At 44.2% G+C, this 23060-nt stretch overlaps 1 protein-coding gene across 1 annotated transcript in view; it reads left to right on the top strand.

The window, feature by feature from the left end:
• The window catches only part of NPLOC4 (NPL4 homolog, ubiquitin recognition factor), a 65525-nt gene extending 45565 nt beyond the window's left edge, over positions 1 to 19960 (top strand). The window contains exons 12-17 of the mRNA XM_085899122.1: positions 5640 to 5800; positions 9027 to 9098; positions 10939 to 11040; positions 13184 to 13300; positions 18807 to 18909; positions 19285 to 19960. Coding sequence (XP_085755248.1) covers positions 5640 to 5800; positions 9027 to 9098; positions 10939 to 11040; positions 13184 to 13300; positions 18807 to 18909; positions 19285 to 19439 — 710 coding nt within the window. The 3' untranslated portion in view covers positions 19440 to 19960. The remainder of the gene's footprint in view (positions 1 to 5639; positions 5801 to 9026; positions 9099 to 10938; positions 11041 to 13183; positions 13301 to 18806; positions 18910 to 19284) is intronic.
• The last annotated feature ends 3100 nt before the right edge of the window (positions 19961 to 23060 follow it).

Raw genomic sequence — 23060 nt, 5'->3', positions numbered from 1 at the left:
AGGCGACCAGGGTTGCATCAGGAAGGGCATCCGGCGTAAAACCTGTGCCAAATCGGTTTGTGGATCATAACGGATGATCCGCTGTGGCGACCCCTAACGGGAGCAGCCGAAAGAAGAAGAAGATATGTATATGCAAATGTTTGTTTGTGACCCTACTCCTGTGAGCTCCGGTTAATTGCCACAAAACTTTATGGGATAACATTGTTTACGACAGTGCACCGAATTAGGGGTTTTAAACAGTCATTTTCTCACAATTAATTAATTATAAACCCCCGAGTTGCCACCTGGCACCATCTCCGCAAGGGTAGATCCATATGTACAATGTTTCATAAAAAGCCAATTTTCTTTTGGATTTCAACCCAGATACTGATATATTTGGTGAGGTGGTAACGTCCGATTGTCAAATATGGTATCAAATGTGAAAAATAACTGTCAATTAAGATGGTACCATGATCGGTAAGATTGGCGAAGGAGTCATGTAACCTCTCAAATCCGCTAATCATTCAAAAACTGAACATAGTACAACCACAACCCATACATTGATGGACACGTCATTTTACTGCTCATCTAACGACATAACTCTTAATGGTGAAAATAGGTTGCCATCTTAGCTAACTTCACCAAATATACGCCTCAAATATAAAAACAACATATAGTTTAAAACAGTGGTTCTTAACCTTTTTACCACTACGCCCCCTCCAGTAGTTGTCTTGCTTCCATGTCCCGTCCCATCCCCCCCCCCACACCTCACATCTTTAGCCAAATGATTAAAAATCCCTCCTGAATTAAAAGGAAAAACTGAAAAAATGTGTTTTTAGTCTTTTTATTGAACAAAGAATTCTGAATAAGCAACACTCATATACACAGCATATTTAATGAGATACTTGACATTTAATGAGATACTGGACATTGCTTCTTCGCTACCAGATCTTGAATGCGTGGTCGAATGCCAGAGAGAGCACAACGCAAGTCCCCATCAATGTTCAGCTTGTTTCTTCACTTGGTCTTGACAGCAACGAGCGTGGAAAATGCAGCTTCACAAAGATACTTTGATCCAAACATTGTCAGAATCCGAAGAGCTTGATGTGAGATCAAAGGGTAAACAGGAAGGTACGTGACCCAGAATGTCTCCAGATCCAGTTTTTTGAAGTCATCTTCAGCCGAGGAATTGAACTTTAACTCAAGAAACTCCTCTTGCACTTCATCTGAAATATCAGCTACTTCACATTGAAATGGGTTCCTAATGAATTTCCAGGCTTCGCGCTTCTCATTTATATCCGGAGAGTATCTGATGAATTCTGCTTTCAATTCAGTCAGATGAGTAATTATTTGTTGCTTTAACTCAGAATCAAGGTGACTGTGAATGAGAGCAGAATCCAAGTTAGCGAAACTGGCTGTTTCCATCCTGAATTCGACATTTCCAGAGGTTGAATTTGGCCATGAAGGCTCGAATGACGTCATGGTGCGTGATTATGTTGATGTTTTTCCCCTTGGAGTTTGAGGTTGATGGCATTCAGCGCTTCAAAGATGTCCACCAGGTAAGCTAGAGATAGCAAAAATCCTTAGACTGGAACGTGTCATGGAGAACTGCTTTCTGCTGCGAATCGAGAAATGTTTCCACTTCTTGTCGTAGTTCATAAAGCCGTCCAAACGTGTTTCCCTTCGAAAGCCATTGTACGTTTGTGTGGAAAAGCAAGACTTGATGTACAGAATCCATATCCACACACAGCTGTTTGAAGAGACGACTGTTTAAGGCTCCAGCTTTGATGAAGTTGACTACCTTGATAGCCAGGTTCATGACATCCCTCATTTCAGCAGGTAGAGTTCTGGATGCTAAGTCTTCATGATGAAGGATGCAGTGCGTACCTATAGGAGATGGACTTTTTTCTTTCACTCTTGTTATGAAACCAGATTGCAAACCAAGCATGGCCGGAGCTCCATCAGTACACACCCCCACCAGCGAGTCCCACGAAAGTTGATTTTCCTGGAAGAAGTTTGATACCACTTGAGAAATACCTGTTGCTGTTGTATAACTTTCCATGGGATGCGATGGCAGAAGAGCATTTTCTCTTTTACACTATTGCCTGACATGAAACGAGCATACATCAGTAGCTGAGAACACTGAGCAACATCAGTCGTTTCGTCCAACTGGATGGCAAATACAGGAGAAGCTCTTACTTGGTTGAAAACTTGATCTTTGATGTCTTTAGACATTTCATCGACCCTTCCCTTGACTGTGTCGTTTAATAGAGAGATTTAGGAAAGCTTGTTTGCACTATCCTTCCCCAGAGCGAGCTCTGCTGCATGCAGTACACTTGGTTTTATGAGAGTCTTTCCGATGTTATGGCTCCTTTTGCTCTTTGCAATCAACATGGCGATTGCATAGGAAGCCTCAACAACCTTTGAAGTCTGTTGCTGAAATGCTCCACTGCTGTCCATCTTATGTCATCTATGCAAACATCTTATGCAAACACTTGTTTAGAGAATTCCAAAAATAGAGAAATTCCTACTTTTTTCTCCGGGCTCGCGCCCCATTTGGAAATTACTCATGCCCGCCTTGGGGGGCTCGTCCCCCATGTTAAGAGCCAATGGTTTAAAAGAACCGAGTTGACATCGTGATTTGTTTTTTGATTGAAATTTGATCATAGATGTTTGATTAATTTCATCGTAGGTGTCTCACCTCAAATGAGAAAAAAAAATTTGGAGTGTATTATTGGTAGAAATGGAAATTCAGTATAAACTAGAGGGGGAGCACTCGGTAGAGTGCAAAACCTCCACCGCCAATACTGCTGGGTCACTTAAGTGAACCTAATATCCTATTCATTGTCGGTCAAAACGGATCAGACTCTACTGAACCACGATTGAATAAACTAAACTAGATCGACGCGCATGTAGAAATGCCAAAAAAATAAAATCGAAATTTTTTTGAAAAAAAAAGTTGCAAAATTTTGTTTCTTTTCTCTAACAAATTTTTTTTTTTTTGGTTGGAAATCACTTAAAACATGTAGAAATGCAAGAACAAAAATTTGAATATTTTTTCAAAATGCCCACCATAGTGGCCATATTTGACTTTGGACCAAGTCCAAAATCTAATGGCATGATCCTTGGACCATACCTAATCCCCCCACCAAGTTTCGTTGAAATCTGTCCAGGAGTTTTTCCATTATACTATTCACAAACAAACAAACAAAGAGACAGGGGTGAAAACAGTAACCTCCGTCCATCTTCGATGGCGGAAGTTAAAAATTAATTGAGGAGATATCGTAGTGTGTGGAGCTGATTTTCAAATGGTTTGTGGTCACTATCCCAGAAATATTCAATCACAGGTGAGATACATTTCATTTCTTACAATATTATCGATATCTCCGACCTCTTAACGATGTCTTATCTGAGGGGCATTCAAAAATTACATACCTAATGCATGTCAGTTGGGGTTTGGAGTTTGGTGTGGATGGGTGTATGTCCAAATGTTATTGAGTTTTACACTTGTTGGGGGTGGGGGGGTTTCAGAGCCACTATGTAACGACCTTTATCGTTACATATTAAAACAAGTTTTGAAGGACTTTTTGGATGTTTTTGGTTGAGCTTTCCCATAACCTTGAATGAGGTTCTGTTGAAGCATTTCTCTATTAGTCATGGCTTTGCTGAGAGATCTTACTGTAAGCTGGTCCATGGAAGAAAAAAAAAGTGATGCCACCTCCCTGAGAAGAGGAAGAAGAGGATGCAGCAGGAAAATAGGTTGTCCATCTCAAATATATAAGCAAAATGTTTTTTTGATTGTGACCTTACTGCTTTGAGCTCCCAAAGTTAATTCGCGACAACTTTCTACGATCAGATTTTTAACCACACCTAAATATGTGTTTTGAACAGTAATGAGGAGGTCATTTGGCCCATTATTGCCATGTTGCATTCCAGAGTTAATTTATTTACGAACATGAGATTTCTTTACTACAGCCTCATTCCTTTGCACCCTGTATGGCCTGGAGACCCCGTTGGATCCTTTACACCCCTTAGACCCTTTAATACCCATTTGGATCATTTTGAGATGTGTAAACTGTTTAACGGCAGCAAGCGCTTGTCTGCCGTTAGGGGTTTCATGCTCGCAGTATCGCAGGTTCGTTGGATGTTGTACGCAAATATAGACACAAGGAGTAGTGTTCACACAGAAGCCTTCGGCCATTTATTCATTCCCAAAGTAACCTCGACGATTCTTTAATCGCTCCGAAAGGCTCCGTGAAATTGTAAAGGAATGATGATGTTTTGTGACAACAATACTTTAGAAATACATTACAGTTCCACTATAAATCAAACACAATAAATCAAACGAACAGGAAACAGACCTCAAATGGCATCGCCATACGTTATGCAAATGGCACGAATGTACATGATGTGCAATGCGTTTCCATGAAAATGTGTACAAAATACATTCCAATCTTTCTTACTGCATGAAGTCTTACAATTAGCTACATAGAGAGATACACTGACCACTTTAATCCTCCTTAATGAGTAGTGCTTGTATGTACATAAAACGTAGAATGTGCCTGGTCACACCGATGGCCCCGTCGCTCGATATGAACCTCGCAACGCAGTCTAAGCTTTACAACACTGAAAGCTCCGCAGAGTGATGTAAGTTTCGTAGAGAGCCTCAGCCCTTAGCTTTTGGCTTCCCAGAATGCACCTGCATCCGTTCTGAGCTGTGCCCAAAACCTTCCCTCCGAGCTCCACCCAGAACATCCACTCAGAATATTAATAGTATTTTAAATCTTTAATAACCGACAAATGTCATGACTGACATTACAGACCGTCTTCGACCTTTTCGACACTTCAGATCTATGGACCCTGTAAGACCCTTCGGACAATTTCAGACCATTGGGACACTTCTGACCACTTTTGCTCTTTCGTCCTAAGACCCCTCTAGACATTTAAGACCCTTAGACCCCTTTTTGACCTTTTAAGACCCTTAAACCACTCTAGATCCCTCTACACCTTTTAAAAAAAAAATTTTAATTCCCCCGAAAATCGTTTTTGATCTCTTTCATGCATCACAAGTTGCAATGACGAATAAAAACTGATGCTGAAAAGTGAAACTGAAACGACTGATCTATGGATCATCGAATGGGAAACCAGAATGAAATGCTGTGAGAAATACTGAATGGAAATTGCCGAAAGCAAAGCTTTGGGAAGTATAGAGAGAGGAGAAGGTTGAGGACCAAAGACGTGATGTTGGGAGGGATAGAGGCCTGTAGGTGGGCGGTTGGCATGGAAAGAACTTTGGTGATCTTCTATCAAGCAGTAGGCCAAAAACATGCCTAAATTAGTTTCGCAGCTGAGCTTTCATAATATCACCCTCACTCCCAAGCAGTACTTTGGAGGTACAACAATCATGGATTGGAAATCTTCACTGGTGGAATGGAACAAGGTTGCCAAGGTTACCAGTTACATCTCCTGCTATAGCTACACACTGAATATTTACATTGAATTCCCGTTTCTACCCATACATACTCGTGTGTGATGATTATTTGGAAATTTGAAGCGAGACGTCGACGAACCCGTCAGTGACTGGTACCTTGCTAGTTAGTATTTGTATGTATGTATATAATATTATATATAAATTTCAGTTTGTTCCTTTCTACATCCAGGTGGACCAGACAACCAAGTTCACTTTGAGGGTTACCAAGTGTCAAACCAGTGCATGGCGTTGGTTCGTGATGACTGTCTCCTACCAACCCTTGATGCACCTGAACTTGGTTATGTAAAGGAGTCTTCCAGTGAGCAGTACATTCCGGACGTGTTTTACAAAGTAAGCTTTATTGCACATATTTGAAGTACTGCACTTTTTGGATTTCAAACGGTCAAATGTATGCCCTTGTGTTATGTGGGAGCATTTGCTGACTCAACCAATGGGTATGGTGTTGTACGTTGGTTTGTGTGAGATTATAAGCTTCGCTCAATATGTCTCGTAGTAAATGTATCTCATCTGTTGATGAACCTGTTTGTGTCCTATTTTCTTTCCAACCAGTCTGTCTGATCAAACACTCCTTGTTGAAAGCACGTCTCACTGGTAACATTTACAGAGCTGTTAAAGTCACCACACTTGGCAATTCAATAAAAAGTACATCGGTCTGGTTTCAGTCCACAGTTTCTCTCAGAAAGGCTAAATATTTGAGCCGCAGCCATCAGAGGTGCCCGGAACTGCTTCCTCAAAGATCTACCTTTTCTTCATCAGGTCATCTTCTGAAGACTCCATCTCTCCTGCCTAACGTGAGAGTTCAACCTCCAGATTGAACTTTCAAACTTGTCTCCCCCATCAAAACTTTGTGGCATCTTGATAAGTTAGTCTCTGGTGTATGCTCCCCTTCCACCCTTTCCTCTCTTCAAATGGCACCACAGCTGACTCTGCCCATGAGAAGGCCGAATTTCTCAACTCTGTTTGCTTCCAAAACTTTTCCTCCTCGGTCTGAGGTCCTCACGGAATGCTGTTTGATTTTCACGATGTGGAGTTGGCCAGGGTTTCACGAGTAAAGAGGCTTGTGTGCCTGAGTTTATTCAGGATTTCGCCTGAGTGGCATGCCTGGACTGGCGAGAACTTTAATAGCTGCCGTTACATGACCCATCACTACTTCCCATCTGGTCATCCTCAACAAGGCTTGGTGGAACATCGGCAGAGAGGAAGAATACTCCATCAGGCGCTATATGTACATTTGGGGCTTGGTGCCTTTTTTTGAGAACTAACGAGGTCACAGTTGCACCGTTAAGTTATTGTGACAAAGGTAGTTGATTAAGGTGTGCAATCTATTCATGTTGTAAGTTTTTATGTGCAATGAAATTGTTTTGATTTAACAAAACAAATAACTCGGTACAATGATTCATGACTTGGTTGATGTGCATTCATTATGATGGAGGTTAAGTTCCCGTTCCACGTTAGAATGTGAAAGACAGCATAACTGACACCTGACCTGTAACAGTACACTACGACCTCATCCTTCTTGAGTGAAGATGCAGATGCACAGCATGTTCCAGAATCAAAATTTGCCAGCTTGATGTCACAAATCTTGCACAGAAATGAAGTTCCAATTGCTATGCTTGGCTTTTCAATTGGAGAGGGCAAAGTGCTTGCTGGTAATTTCCTTTCTCATGTTAGGCAGGAGAGATGGAGTCTTCAGAGGATGACCTGATGAAGAAAAAGTAGATCTTTGAGGAAGCCAACGAGGTCACACTTCAGACCAAGCAGGAAAAGTTTTGGAAGCAAACAGAGTTGAGAAATTCGGCCTTCTCATTTGCAGTCAGCTGTGGCGCCATTTGAAGAGAGGAAAGGGTGGAAGGGGAGCATACACCAGAGACTAACTTATCAAGGTGCCACAAAGTTTTGGTGGGGGAGACGAGTTTGAAAGTTCAATCTTGAGGTTGGCTAGGTGTTGTGTTCTGGCTCTCCTGAGTGTGGACACACTTCTTGCGAACTTTGTGGAATGATTTGAGATTGCCTTCGGCCGGCTTTGATTTCCAGGAAGAAAAGGACTTTGGCTGGATTCCGAATCTCAGATGTTCATGCAAAACAATATTGTGATAATCTCCATTCGCTGTTTTACAATGTGTCACTGCCCAGGTTTTCGGAATATCAATGTCATTGTAAAACCTTAAATGACAATACGCCGATGTTGAGTAAAAAATTTTTTAATAACAGTGAAATTGTCCTCCCACCCTCTGACAGAAGGACTGTTCGGACTTAACCTGTCATGTACGTGTTTTTCCTCAAAGATAGGAGGATACTGGGGTGATGGAAGTTTTAGCATCACCCTCGTACAAGGAAGAGTTAATATGTTGATGTAAGATTATGAGGTTGAAGTGATAAAGGGGAAGGTTCTGTTACGCACGTGGTGGGGGAACTTCCTTGGTATACCAGTACCTCTCACTTGGCCACTTCTGAAATAAAAAAAAACATACTATTGCAGCAAAGTCTATGGTGTGCCATCGCAAATCCCCGTGCTTCCCTAAAGCAAAGTTGAAAGGTGAAAAGGTGGCAAAAAGTTCCACCAGGAATGACCCAATATCAAATTTCGAGTTAAAATTTATTTTCCCGTTTTGAGCCCTGTGATCTGAAGTCCCCAACCCCTAGGGGCATGAACCGGAGGGAGAATGCCAAAAAATTGTTACATATTTCATGCACACCCCACACCCCCCCCCCCCCCAATGTTGAATGCATATACAAAGTTTCATTTTACAATGTGCCCGTAATTTCATTTTCGGTTTTTATCACCACCCCAGGTGGTGGGGCCAAAAGTGACTACTCTTGCACATTATCGCCATGTGGTGATCATAACTACCAAGTTTCTGAATTTATGCCCAACCATTTACGAGGAGATAGATAGCATTGCAGACGGACGGACATACGCAGCCGATTACAATATCCCCCACGTTTTTATTTTCAAAAAGCATGTGGATAATGAATGTAAATGTATTCCATTTATGTTTTATTTCTTTAATACAGGTTTCTGAAGTTTAAGTCGATAAAAAAACGGAGTTATGACTTTTTCAGAAGCATTATGGCTCGACTTTGTAAGATGGCCACAGTAAAGTTTCCATGGTGTACAGCCTTTTTGGCTGCTGGTTGCATCATTGGTAAGGGGCACAGCTATGCCACTGATGCAGTGCCCCTATTACCAGTATACTGGTGCTCATTTCGGTGACCTCAGAAGGATGACAGGCTGAGTAAAACCCCCTAGTGTTAATTCAGTGGCCAACGGGACTCAAACTCAGGACCCTAGGATCCCAAGCCACTGCCTTGACCACGAAGCCAACACCAGGCTACAGTGAAGTGAAATGGCAGAATGAGACGCGTTAACCATGAAATACAAATCTGAAACTTCAAGGTTGTGACCTTGAGCTGTTGTGGTTACACACTCGGGTGCTTTGTGCTTTCCATGTGGAGGGAGCGACTTTAATTGGAGTATTTGATATATTTAGCATGTACACAAACCCTTTCAGCAAGCTCAATGGAATCATTAACCAAAGGGTTTTTTTACCTTCAGGTGAAAGACAAATTTGGAAATGAAATAACTCAGCTTGCACGACCTCTCCCGTTGGAATACCTTATTATTGATGTGAGTATTTTGTAAAGTTCTCTTGAATTTATTAATGTCTTCAAACACACTGTTGTCCTTGTGTTAATCTGCCACAGAAGTATTAACTTTTTTCTCACTCTTTCTCTTTTATCTCCTCTGGCAAGTCTAAACATAAAGAATCATGACTCTAATACAGGACCTTCAAAATGATGTACAAGTGCTAAACGAGGCCTTTCACACATATGCTCCGTGTGCATTTTCAGTGATTCGGTGCTGCTCACCAAGCACTTTTTACCTGCCGTTACCACCACGACATCTGTAAATCAAATCGTCCTTTTAACATAATTTTCAGCATTTCAACGCAAGGGTGGCAATTTCAGAATGGTTAACCATAAATGTTCCATTCCCAATTGCCTATCGGACTCATGGAAATACTGTCGGACCCCGCTATTTGCGGATTCCCTACTCGCGGACCCCGCTATATGCGGGTTCGCGATTCGCGGACCCCGCTATTTGCAAGTTCACTAGTCGCGGACCCAGCCATTTGCGGGTTCGCCATCCGCAGACCCAGCCATTTGCGGGTTCGCCATCCGCAGACCCAGCCATTTGCGGTTCGCCATCCGCGGACCCTGCTATTATTTGTGGGTTCACGATCCGCGGACCCCACTATTTGCGGGTTCGCTATTCATGGATCCCGCTATTTGCGGGTTCGCAATTCACGGACCCCGCTATTTGCGGGTTCGCAATTCACGGACCCCGCAATTTGCGGGTTCGCAATTCGCGGACCCCTCTATTTGCGGGTTCGCGATTCGCGGACCCCTCTATTTGCGGGTTCGCTATTCGCGGACCCCGCTGCTTGCGGGTTCGCTATTCGCGGACCCCGCTGCTTGCGGGTTCGCTATTCGCGGACCCCGCTGCTTGCGGGTTCGCTATTCGCGGACCCCGCTGCTTGCGGGTTCGCTATTCGCGGACCCCGCTGCTTGCGGGTTCGCTATTCGCGGACCCCGCTATTTGCGGATTCGCAGTTTTCGTTTTTGTTTTTGCAGTTTTTCACGGAATTTTTGATTTTCCTCAATCACTAACTGCCGGGAACCTGTCCCCCCTTTTTCCATTGAAATAATGCTCCGCTATTTGCGGATTCGCTTATTCACGGCATTTTCCAGGAGCGTATCCCCTGCGAATAGCAGGGTCTGACAGTGCAGGAATATGAGAAATATCCTTGGATGAGAGGTGTTGGGTTCCTGTCATTTCCTGTTCGTGCAAGTGAGCGGCAGCAGTGGATATCACACACAGACAGACACTTATCTTTTCACCAATGGATGCAAAAATCTCGTTTTATTTCTATTCTAGTCCCGGAACCAAACAATTTTTTTTTATTTTTACGATACTCACAGCCCATACAACTCCCACTCCCACTCAGATAGAACTCGGGGAAGTCGGGTAGACCTCGCCATCTACAGGCCGTGCACAGGCCCACATCGTCAGGGGTTTTTGCAGGACGCGCTGCAAGATATCAACTTTTTGGGCGAGTTGATCAGAAAGTTCTCCAAATCTTTTGTTGTGCAAAGGCACACCCCTTTCCCTCGGGCACTTTTCCAAGTCTATTTGGCTTCTTTTAGAAGTTTTGTGAGCCATCTTACATGACAATCCTTATCTGGCACGCACGATATATGTTCCCTGCCTTGATGACTGACGTTGCTTGGGGTTTATGCGCATGCGCGCCGAGAATTCTGGGGCACATTACGTCATTTTGAAAGCGCCACATTGATTATATTGTTGTTTACTGAGAAATTTCTGAGTTCTGTGCCAAGTTTATCCTTTTCTGACCAAGCGAGGATGATGTACCAGGGAATAACTCCATGGCTTTGTTTTTCTCAAGGTGCCAACGGCATTTCCCCGTGAGCCGATGTTCACGTTCAGTGTGCTGGAAGACCCATTTCCGATCGAACACCGAGAGTTTATCATTACAGCTGAAACTCAGGTCAGCTTCTGTTGCACTGTCAATGCTAACAGCTTTCTGTGCTGCGGATCCATTCATGCCTTGTTTACAGGTACCCACTCACCTCATGTTGAAAACTGTGCTGCCCCTGATGCTGCATTTTCATGGAATTTGGCCATCTCCATTTATTTCTGGATACAATGGTCAAGGCTCATGGAAGAGCTGGAGCAGAATGTTCGGGAAAAAAATTAAAAGGGGGAAACGCTAACAGCGGAGTAAATGATCGAGTGTGAGTGAGATCAAGGGGAATAGGGGAGTAGGACACTTTAGATTGAACAAGCTGAATGAAACGCAGCAAGACAAAAAAGGGGAAAGTGGCGATGAAGATGAAAATGAACAAATCAACCGACAGCTAGCAAACAAAAATAGGTGAGGGAGGAGGAGGGAGGGGATTCACAATAACCTGGAAAAAGGTAGTGCTTGGTAATGGGGTCATTTGAGGTTGGGGTGTGCCTGAGCATGGGTGGGTGAGCCTGAAGCGGGTGTCAGGGAACCCGTGTGTGAAGATGACGTGGGGGAGTTTGTCACTGTCATCCCACACACAGGACAAAGAGCGTTACATTTCGGGATTCCAAGGGCAGAGAAACAGACATTAGGATTGGGATGACATTCATGATTAACGGCATGAAGAAAGACATACGTAGCTATATGAACATGATGGAGGACTGAATTCAGGAATGAATTAATTAAGGAGCTGAGAATAAATGACATTTAATTATTATAATTTGAAGTTGTTTGGAGAAGGAAGAAAGGAAAAAAAGAAAAGGGGAAAGGTTTTAAGGCAGGGTAGAAAGGGGTACGTTTAATGAGGACCACATTCAGCAAGACCTGAGTAAGGAGACAGGACCAAACATGTGGTCAGCAGACAGCGAGATGGACAAACAAAACAGCGAGATAAAGCAAGTTTTTTTTTTTTCCATTTTATTGTAAAACAGAGGGTATAAGGAAGGTATTTAAAGTGATGGGGGGTGGAGGTGATGGAGACATGGTGACTTGCTATGGGAAACAGCTGGATATAAAAAACGGGAAAGCACAAAACGATCCGAGCTTGAGAAGCAGGATCGAAATAAATAAAAGAGCATGGAAAAGTACATGGGGGTTTGCTCTTAATATGAAGAACAGAAAACACAAAATCGATGGCAGTACAGACTAATCCGCAATGACTACTTTACTTTTTGGAAAGAGATCACTCGGAGGAGAAAGCGATGTGGCCAAGACCAGGAAACTTGAATTTGCATTGTCAAAGGAAGTGAATACACATTTTATCCTAACCCTTTCCCAAAGTGTTTGGATAAGCGATGTGATGAGGTGCTCCGGCCAGTCAGGTGACGAGTGGGCCGATACATTTTGCGGCAAATGTTCTGCTTTTCTTTTAGCACTTTTTAAAAGCACCGAGGAGGCAAAAGAGGAGAGAAAGACGTTGAAAAGCTTTAGATGAGATGTGAGTTTATCGCTCGGAGACTATACTCATCCGAGGTCTGAAATCGCACGAAGGCAGAGCATTTCTCTCGAGCCGAGCAGTACTTCTCAGATCAGACTCGATTGGCAAGCCCCAGGCAGGTTTCCCCCTTCCTGTTGTTTTTTGCTCGAGGCTTGCTGAGAAAGACCTGCTGACATCCTTCTAAAACGCCGCTGAATTGAGACGTGAGCTTTTCACTTGGCTCGGATACACCATCAAATGTGGGTTGCGGGAGAACCCTGATCAGGGCAGCACGTGTTTCAATCCAGGTTGCTTGGTGCATTGAAATAAGGTCGAAGTTCTCCATTGTTTGCTCGTACAATACCCAGAATAACAACATTTTGTTGTTTTATTTTGATAGCAATACATTGTGGGTTTAGTTGTTATTGATGCATAGACATTTGTTACCAAAATCACCAGGTTAATGAGAGGAAATGTTCCATGTTTTGATGTGTAGAGACAAATTGTGTGGTGTCACTCCATTTAATGATTTCATGTAACAACATGTGAAGGAAAGCCAACGTGGTAAATATCAAGGAATGTAAAATGCAAGTAATTTATGCAAGGGAATGTAATATATAAAATGCAAATATGCCAAACATGCAACTCGTTGAAACAGAAGCAGTGAACTGCTTCCAACTTGCCCACTGTTGATTCATTTCACAGGATTTCAACAGCTTGGCGAAATTTTTCAGAGACCACGAGGCGACGTCATTCTTGGTGACGGTGTCTGATTTCCACCTTCTAGTTTTCCTCGCCACGAATGATGTCATGCCACTCAGGGTGAGCGGTGTTCTCACTTTTTGCGAAGGACGTGGATTTGCTTTTCTCAGTGATGTTTATGTCATTTATGAATACGTAAATGCACCATGAGACCATTCAGTATTTTTGGAACCTGCGTAAAAAAGAAATTTGATTTTTTAATATATATATATATATATATATATATATATATATATATATATATATATATATATATATATATATATATATGAGGTCCGTCTAAAAAGTAATGGAACTGAGCCTGCTGTGTGCTCCACTTACACAACTTGAATGAACGGGTTGCGCCCACAGTCTTTCGCAACATTCCAGCAATATATACTGAAACGCAAAAGAAACTTACCACCTTTTAAACCTTCAAATATCAACAATAACACTGCGTGTAGTAAATGTGTGAACTTATTTGTGGACAATAGTGTCCTCACTGTCAGATAAAACGGTCACGGATGGTCACTTAAACCTTCAATGGTCACTTCATAGCACAGCTGTTGAACAGCCGTTTTGATTGTCAGTGATTAGCCAAGTGGTATGGGATGATTTTAATGAGCTGCACGTGATGTCTTGATATTGGCTTTAAAAAGGCCAGTGCAAAATGGGAATTCCAATCAACATGCCACGATTGTCAAGGGATCAACGGCAGTGTGTCTTGGACATACTGCAAGGCGGATTGAGCTACCGTGAGGTGGCACGTCGCCTTGGCTGTTCACACCAGACGATATCGGCCCTGGTAGACAGATACACCCTCCCCAACTCTACAGATGACAGACCTCGATCAGGGAGGCCAAGAGTCACCACTGCAAGGCAGGACAGGCAGATGGTCCTAAGTCATATGGCTTCAGACATTGAGGACTGAGTGGGACAGAATCCAGCAGCAATCCATCCAAAGACTGATAAGTAGTATGCGCTGATGATGCACTGCCTGTATCCAAAACAATGGTGGCCACACACACTATTGAAAGGGGACTGACATTGCACCCTGTGCTGTTCTGTACTGTAGAACAAACTTGTGAGATGGTGTATCTTGGTCAAAAACTTGACATGTCATCAATAAAATGCGAATGTTTCAATTAGCAATTGTTGGTTTGTTTTATTTTGAACTGTTACAATTTTATTACATATCAAACAAGTGGTAAGTTTCTTTTGCGTTTCAGTATATATGATTGGTGATGGTTGAATGTGCTCATTGTGTGATTTTTTTTTTACAGGTCGTGCTTAACACGTTGTCAAGTCTGAGTCGTCGCGCTATGAGTCGTGAGTAGAGAGCCAATCTGAAGTTTCTTGCCAAGCTTGGCAAAACACCTTCCGAATCCTTCGCAATGTTGCAGAAAGTCTATGGGGAAGAAACGATGTCACGTACACGTGCATTTGAATGGCACAAGAGGTTCAAAGAGGGACAGGAGGAGGTTGAAGACGATCCACGGTCTGGAAGACCTTCAACGAGCAGAACGGCGGACAGCATCGAGCGTGTGAAGCAGATGGTGCGCGCAGATCGTTGACTCACGGTGCGGATGATTGCTGAGGAACTTTCTATCAACAAGGACACTGTCGAGAGCATCATCACTGAAAATCTCGAAATGCGCAAGGTGTGCGCAAAAATGGTCCCCAAGCTGTTGTCCGAAGACCAGAAACAGCAAAGAGTCACTGTTTGTCAAGATATTATCGAGTGTCTCGAGGACAATCCAGACCTGCTTGGGAGAGTCATTACTGGCAATGAATCGTGGATATTCGAATACGATCCCAAGACCAAATGGCAGAGTTGTCGGTGGAAAAGTCCAGCATCACCAAGACCAAAGAAAGCAAGGATGTCGAAGTCGAAGGTCAAGGTGATGCTCATCGCGTTTTTTGACATCGAGGGCATCGTCCACTTCGAGTTTCTACCACAGGATCAAATAGTGAATCAATACGTGTACAAGGAGATCCTCCGGCGCCTCTTGAGATAAGTCTGGGACAAGAGGAGGGATCTGTGGGAGAACAACGCCTGGGTGCCCCACCATGACAATGCCCCTGCTCACAGTGCCCTGAGCATCTGACAGTTTCTGGCGGAGAGGAACGTGCCAACTCTGGAGCAACCCCTGTATTCGCCAGACTTGACTCCTTGTGATTTTTTTCCTCTTCCCCAAGCTCAAGGGGGTGATCAAGGGGACCCGATTTCCTGATGTGGAAGCCATTAAAAGGGTCGTGACGACGGATCTCTGGAGGATTCCAAAAGAAGCCTTCCGGGGGTGCATCGAACCTTGGAAGAAGAGGATGGACGAGTGTGTGAGACTGGATGGAAACTATTTTGAAGGGGACAAGCTGTGATTTCAATATATTTTTTTGGAATAAAATTTCTGTGAAGTCAGTCTCGTTACTTTTTAGATGGACCGTGTGTGTGTGTGTGTGTGTGTGTGTGTGTGTGTGTGTGTGTGTGTGTGTGTGTGTGTGTGTGTGTGTGTGTGTGTGTGTGTGTGTGTGTGTGTGTGTGTGTGTGTTTTGTGGGCCGGGGGTCGGGTAAGAAGACCACTAGGTGGGGGAAGCTATCTCGGCTCCCACCAGACTCCCCGAAATTGTAGGCCGTCGCAGACGGATAATTCCGTGACTCAGCGGGTCGCTTTACCGACCGTGGACGCCAATAACTCAACCGCGTGACCTCGGGTCCTCCCGTCTAACAGTTAATCGGGTTACCTAATTAATGACTTGATTTAATTACCGGGGAACATGCCCTCGGTACACCTTGTCCGAACCGGATCACTCCACCGGACCGGATCACTTTACCGGATCGGATGCAGCCGAGCGACACTGCCAAGGACGTACCGGCTAAAAGGAACGGATCGTTGGGCATAAATTTCCGGCTAAGCTAGGATTCGGACCATGCTGGATCAATGGAAGAAAAGACAAAAACGAGCAGGGAACATTCCTAATAATAATTTATTAACAATTGGCAAGGAAAGGTATGTGGTACGATAAAGATTTATTGGGGTGTGTTGTGCAGAGATAGGGAGGAGAGGTGTGGTGCAGCAAATAAACAGGCAATTTACAAAAGGGGGACACAGAGCAGACTTAACGTGAGAATAATAACAATAACAATAATAATAATAATAACGATCTTCTGCAGTCTTACTTAAACAGACAGGCACCAGGACACACACACACACACGCACACACGCACACACACAGAAAACTTGATGAAGAGGGAGTATTGAAACAAGAAGGGAAAGGAGTTGAGGCTACGATCTCGGTACCTTTGTGCCTGATAGCACGACACGCCACCAATACGTTTCCGAGGGGGGTACTCCGTAGTGCGGCACCCGACAGCTAGCGCTGTCGTCTCTGGCTTCAGCAGAGCGTGTGGAGACCGTGTTAGTGAAGGACGGGCTTGAGTGGAGAAGGGGCGGAGTCCAGGGTGCGTGGACGGAGTGGTAAGCGGGACCAGTTTTGCTGGTGGGGTCGACGTCGTGTGGGTGAAAACGAGGAGGCGGAGTCCAGGCATCAGGAGGCGGGTCATGGCGAGGGCGAGGCCAGAGCGAAAGAAGAAAGAGAGAGGCGGAGGGACCGCTCCGACCTTTATAGGACTTGCAACGCGGGGGGGGGGGCACCCCGAAGCGAAACGTCATCACCTGAATCGGGCGCTCCAATTGGCCCCAACCCCTCACGTGGCCCACTAACTTTGGCCGGAAAACGCCTCACTTTGTTTCCGGCAAGGTCATCTCAGACAGTGGCAATATTCCGTTCTGACCCTACGACATGACATGAATCGCCCACACTGAAATTGGCACGCGAATCCTCCTGAAAAAAAACCCCGGGCCGTGCCCTGGCGACCGACCGAGGGTCCCGCATGTCCGCTCGGGCGTTCGACCAGCGCCGATCAACGCGCCTGCTCCACATGTGCCAATGTGGCCCGCACTGTACATTCCCCGGCTCAATCGCAGCTTCTCTGGCCGTAGAGACGAGTAGACGTTCACCATCTGTGGAGAATCCGCTGCTGCAGCGAGGGCCGAAGGTACATCATTATGGATAAATCTATGCATGTTTTACGAGCAGTGTACGTGTGTGCCTTCGAGCACATTCTATACAGTGCACATGGTTCGGTCATTATGCACGTGGCCAGCGCCCACGTTCGCACGATTCCACTAGCGTGTGCATGGGGCGAACACCAATTTGTGTCGGATATTGAGGTTGAAAAGGAACGGTCAGCTTTTACTCCGCACACTCGTATCCTGCCCAACATGGCGTGGAGTCGTCTTTATCGGCCTCCGTACACGTTTCGTGCAGCGTGGGCGTCGTGCTGGCTGTATTTCCTGTGTTGCGAAAAACACCATTCGTGCAGCCTATGAAGAGGTATTCATTCGTATGCCTTTTTAATGCAACCGGCAATCTTCCCCAGATCATCGGAAGCTCGAGTCGATAATCCCGCACGACTAAGTGCACTGTATGACTCTCTGCACACGTTGGGTTTAGAGCTCGCTTGGGAACGAGGGCTCTGCGGTCGTTTCCACACGCGCTGGCCTCCGTGAGGGCCCATCTCACAGCCAAGGCGCACGTGGCTCAGATTTACCTCAGGAATAATCAGACAAAAAGAAGAGGAGGGGTGAAATAAAAAAATGATTGAAGCAAACCTAGCTATCAGATCATCACAACGCACTCCTTGTTGTCCCGCTAGACAAAAGGAAAGGGACGACCTACACGTATATTAATGGCATAAACGTCTTGGGACCACTATCTGTTGGATGCATGCGGTTCCAAGAACCGCAACAATATATATATATATATATATATATATATATATATATATATATATATATATATATATATATATATATATATATATATATATATATATATATATATATTCTTCTTCTTCTTTCGGCTGTTCCCGTTAGGGGTCGCCACAACGGATCATCTGTATGATCCGCATCGTGATTTGGCACAGGTTTTACGCCGGATCCACCTCCTGATGCAACCCTGTTCGCCTCTTACGACACAGGGATATGGTCCACCTATTTTAACCGGGGCATACACCGGGCCCAGTACACTGGTACTCACTTCGCCGACCTCGGAAGGATGACAGGCTGAGTCAACCCCCTGGTGTATTAATTCAAGCGGCCAACGGGGATTGAACTCAGGACCTTTTGGATCCCAAGCCGCTACCCTAACCACTACGCCAACACCAGGCATATATACATATAATATTGATATTGACAGAGCCTATCGTCTTCCAATCACCTTATACTTGGTGTAATGCATTCTGATGTTGCCTCGTGATTGCTATACAACGTCTTCGACAAATTTCAGATCGTTGTGGAAAGTAAAAATGGAAACCATTACCAGTATGATAGTGCCAATGAAGCCAATCTTTGTGTCTCCAGGTGACCTTGGCCTCATATTATTTTGGCGGTTTGCATTTGAATCCGTGCCTTATGTTGTTGGTCGTTGACGTCAACAATAGCCAAATTGGAGTAATTATTTGTGTGCGGAATCTGGGTAAAATCATCTTCTCAACTCCAATCTGACTTGTGTTCTCTTTCACCAGGAACACATGGATTTCCTTTTGGAGGCTGTAAGGAACAAGGATGAGGCTCTGGCTCATCATTTCACCAAGTCTGAGCACTGGGGAACACTCGATCAGCTCTATAGTACGTAGTGTTATTTACATGGCATTTCTACCCAAGTTTGCTTTGTATAACGAGATGAATTGCAATTCTTTCATGCTTCCATGTGAGAAACACTTTTCTCCTTCACACGCTCTCATTCCTCATCAACATTATACTTTCATCAATGGGCTGTTATTTTTTTTATAAACCGCCAATGCCACAATGTGAGTCGGCACACATTGTGAGTGTAAGAGAATGCAGTAGTAGTATCGGTGAGTGTGAGAGAATTCATCAGTAGTATCAGTGAGTGTGAGAGTATACAGGAATACTGTAGGTGAGTACGAGCGAATGCACGAGTTGTGTTGGTGAGTGCAAGCAGAACACAAGGATTTATCCCCCATTGTCCTCTCATTGCAGAGAACGTGCTGTTGCAGAATCCCAGAGAATCCTCAGCAGGACAACCTTTGTCTTCCTCCAGTGCAGGCTCGTCTGTGTGGTCATGCCAGCATTGCACTTTTATGAACCAGTCTGGCACGATGCAGTGTGAGGTCTGCAGCCTTCCTCGCTCCTGATTCGGTGCCCAGTCGACAACACGTTCACTCATGCACCCTCTGTGCAGATCGATCGTCCATTTCCGCACAATTGTATATTGCCAGCCATATGGAGGAAATGCTTTCAACAGTGGGGGGGGGGGGCCTTGCATTTCTTCTCTGTTAACCTTATTATCTTGATAAATTCCATCATAAAATGTGTTCACATTGGCTTAACTATGTTTCTGATCAATTCTAGGTTTGGGGGAGAGTTTACTTAGCGACACTGACACTAATTTGCTGCCAGTTCCAGGTGAAAGCCATACAAGAATGCAGGCAAACGTTTTTGAATGTTTGTGTTTTTGGAACTCTGTTTCGTTCATCCATCCCAAACTCCCTCTGCCAGCCCCTACATCTCCAATTCATACCCAACATTCCCCATCGTCTTGTTTGAAGCCTTTCCCCAATCCCAGCTTGCCTTGATGGGTTCGGTGTCATTGCCACTGTAGCTGTTTTGCAACTACCTTCGAGTCAATAAATGCCTTTCATTTGTGGAACTATAACCTTGTACTTCTCCCAAACCAACAACATTCCTTATGGTAAATTTGATACTTTAACCTTGTACATCTCCTCCCAAGGCAATGTTCCATTGCTAAAGAGCAGATCCGAAGACTATCCATCTCCAAAGATCTTCATCCTCGTGCAAGGAACTACCAGGAGATTCCCGTTGTTGGACTATAGCTTTCTTGCAGGTGTGATTAGGTCAGAAATGTAGGCATGAACCAGTTTGTTTGGGATTAATGTTCTCCAGCAAAATATTGCAATCTATCCATTAATGTGCCGGGAACCCGCAGAATGTTTTTATGATTGGAGTGAGGTCATCAGATTTTCAAGCTTTAATTCTGAGCCTGGGAGCTACATTGTGAATGGGTTGTAAGGGCTTAGAGAAGAGGCAGGTGAACCACAGCAATCCAAGCACGACATTATGAGAGCATGAAACAGAGTTGCAGTAGATCCTCTCATTTGGGCAATGTTATACACATTAACAAAAAGATATTTCGAGATTTTTGAAAGGTGTGGAATTTAGGAAATATTTGGATCCTGGATGATACCAAGACTTGAAACTGAGGAAGCAGCAGGTCGTGCGTGGCTTTCCCCAAGTTTCACTGCATGTGGTTTAAAAGTTTCAGGGACTGATAATGGACCAAGGACCAGCATGTCGATCATGACAGCACTGAGTTAGAGTTCATGAAGATCCCCATTTTAATTTTTTATAGAAACAGGAATTCCGAGTTGTAACAACAGAGCCTGTAATTAGGTTCATTGGATGAATGAATGTGGGTATTATTAACGGAACAATTAAATGTGATGTCAAAAAATTACTTTATTGCACCAAGCAGATGCAGATGAAGAGAAACCAAGAACAGAGCCCCATGGAACACGGCAGATAGACAGTGGATCTGATGGAGATCATACAACTATCATAAGCATTGATAGCTATTCAAGATGAGAATTGCAGGTCAAGAGATACCAAAACAAGTTTGAAGATGGTCAAGCAGTATATTCTGGTGAAATGTATTCATAGGTTCAAACGATGAGTGTTATAGCTGATGCTTGGTCTGCTTTTGCACATAATATCATTTGTAACCTTTAGGAGTGCAGTCTCGGTGCTTCGTAACCATTTGAAAGTGACCGTTATGGTTCCAAAAGAGAGCACTGGTGTAGGTATTCCAGAATCTGGCCGGCAATAGCATGTTTGAGAATGTTGTAAATCAAAGAAAAATAGCTGTGTGTTTAAAAGAAAAAAAGTTTTTTTAAATATTCATGTCCTGCACGAACTACGTTCACGTCCGAGATAATTCTACACAACTATCGTGGTCCATTCCACCACTAGACAAAAGGTTTAGCCCTCAACATGGTATGTTCTTTACTACCGCTACAACCTGGGACCATTATACTCTTGTGAATTGTTCGTCTCTACATCATCATCTTTTCTCCTCTGTTTCTTCCAGCTCCTCCTCTCGGTTGTCATTTCTATCTTCCATCAGTTGTCCATACTTCTTGCTTAGTGTCGATGAAGCCAGTTCCAGTTTAATTTATCAATTGTGTCGATTGGGTAGTTCCTGGTGTCACACATTGATTGCAAGGAGCATTCCAGGTGCTGCATGTTAATTGGAAGTGTCATTTGTGTTGCACATTGATTGTAAGGTTAATTTCTGGCCTTGTTCGGGTCATTACAGGTGTGCACGTTTTCATATTGAGATGTGGCTGCCCCACTAATTCCCCCTAAAATCGAACACTACTTACTCCTCTTGGTCCCTCTAAACGAGCTGTAATGCTATCTGAAGATGTCAGATTGTATGAAAGGAAAGCATCCCCCTATTCTAACCTGGTATCCCTAATTTTCCACAATGAGCAACAATGTAAACAACTCGCAGCAGTCAGTGACCCACATGGCCTAAGTTGGGCGGGGGAGGTCACCCTACGAGGTGGGTGGGGCCTGCTCCACTGCATGGCCACTGTTGATATATAAGCACAAGGAAGCCACCGTTCTTTCTCTCTCTGGTGGCTGGCGTGTGTGTCTCTCTCTCTCTCTCTCTCTCTCTCTCTCTCTCTCTCTCTCTCTCTCTCTCTCTCTCTCTCTCTCTCTCTCTGTCTCTTTCACTCTCTCTGTCTCTGTCTCTGTCTCTGTCTCTGTCTCTGTCTCTGTCTCTGTCTCTGTCTCTCCTGGTTGTGGGTTCCTGGCGATCTCTCTGCTACTGTGCCTCTTTCTTGTATCATGTCCCTTGTGGTGTTCCGAGGAACAAGCGAGGACCGACCACCCAGACCGATACTTGCTAGCCTGATGGTCGAAGATCGCATGCAAGCAGGGTTAGTGTCACAGGTTCTGTTGTCTTATCAGTCTCCTGTTGTGTCTTGTCATCTGTGTGTGGAAGGATCAAGTTATTTGCTAAGCTGTAGAAGATCCCTTTGGGTGTGTTAGTTATTTTTGTAATCATTTGTTGCTGTTTGATAATCTCCCGAACTGTATAATAAATGCCCCGTTAATGAGAACTGGTCATCAAGACGAGAACTGTTGTACTTTAAGAGGATTGGCATATAAACCCGTTAAATGGTAAATTAGGTCTGCGTGTTAAGCGCCGCCATGAGCGAACTGCTGGCAGACTTGCTCGGTCATCTTGTCAGGTGGAACCGCCTGCCGCGGTCATTTCGTTCTGAAATGCCGATTCACGCCCAAATTACCTGCGTGGATGCAGAGACCTTTTCATCCCTGACCCAGCGTCTGTGGTCTCAGACCTCACGGCCGTTCCAATATACAGGGTGTTTCCAAAAATAACAAAAGCGAATGAAATACTTATGTTGCATGTGTTTGTTAATCTTAGAATGAAAATGTATGCTTGGTTACTTGTAGGTAACATTGACTCTCCCAAGTTAGACACCCACAAGCTGATAAGTACTTTGACAATAAAGGTCTGTCTTTTTTGCACAAGATGTGTTATGTTTCGACTGCACTGTTTCCTTGGAAACACTATATCTTCTTCTTCTTTCGGCTGCTCCCGTTCGGGGTCGCCACAGCGGATCATCCGTATGATCCGCATAGTGATTTGGCACATGTTTTACGCTGGATGCCCTTCCTGATGCAACCCTGGTTGCCTCTTAGCC

Source organism: Eptatretus burgeri, chromosome 1, assembly GCF_056783735.1.
Source record: "Eptatretus burgeri isolate ZD-2024b chromosome 1, Ebu_testis_v1, whole genome shotgun sequence".
NCBI classification, from domain to species: Eukaryota; Metazoa; Chordata; class Myxini; order Myxiniformes; family Myxinidae; genus Eptatretus; species Eptatretus burgeri.
Note: the sequence above shows the minus strand (reverse complement) of the source record. Positions and strands in the feature narration are given on the sequence as shown.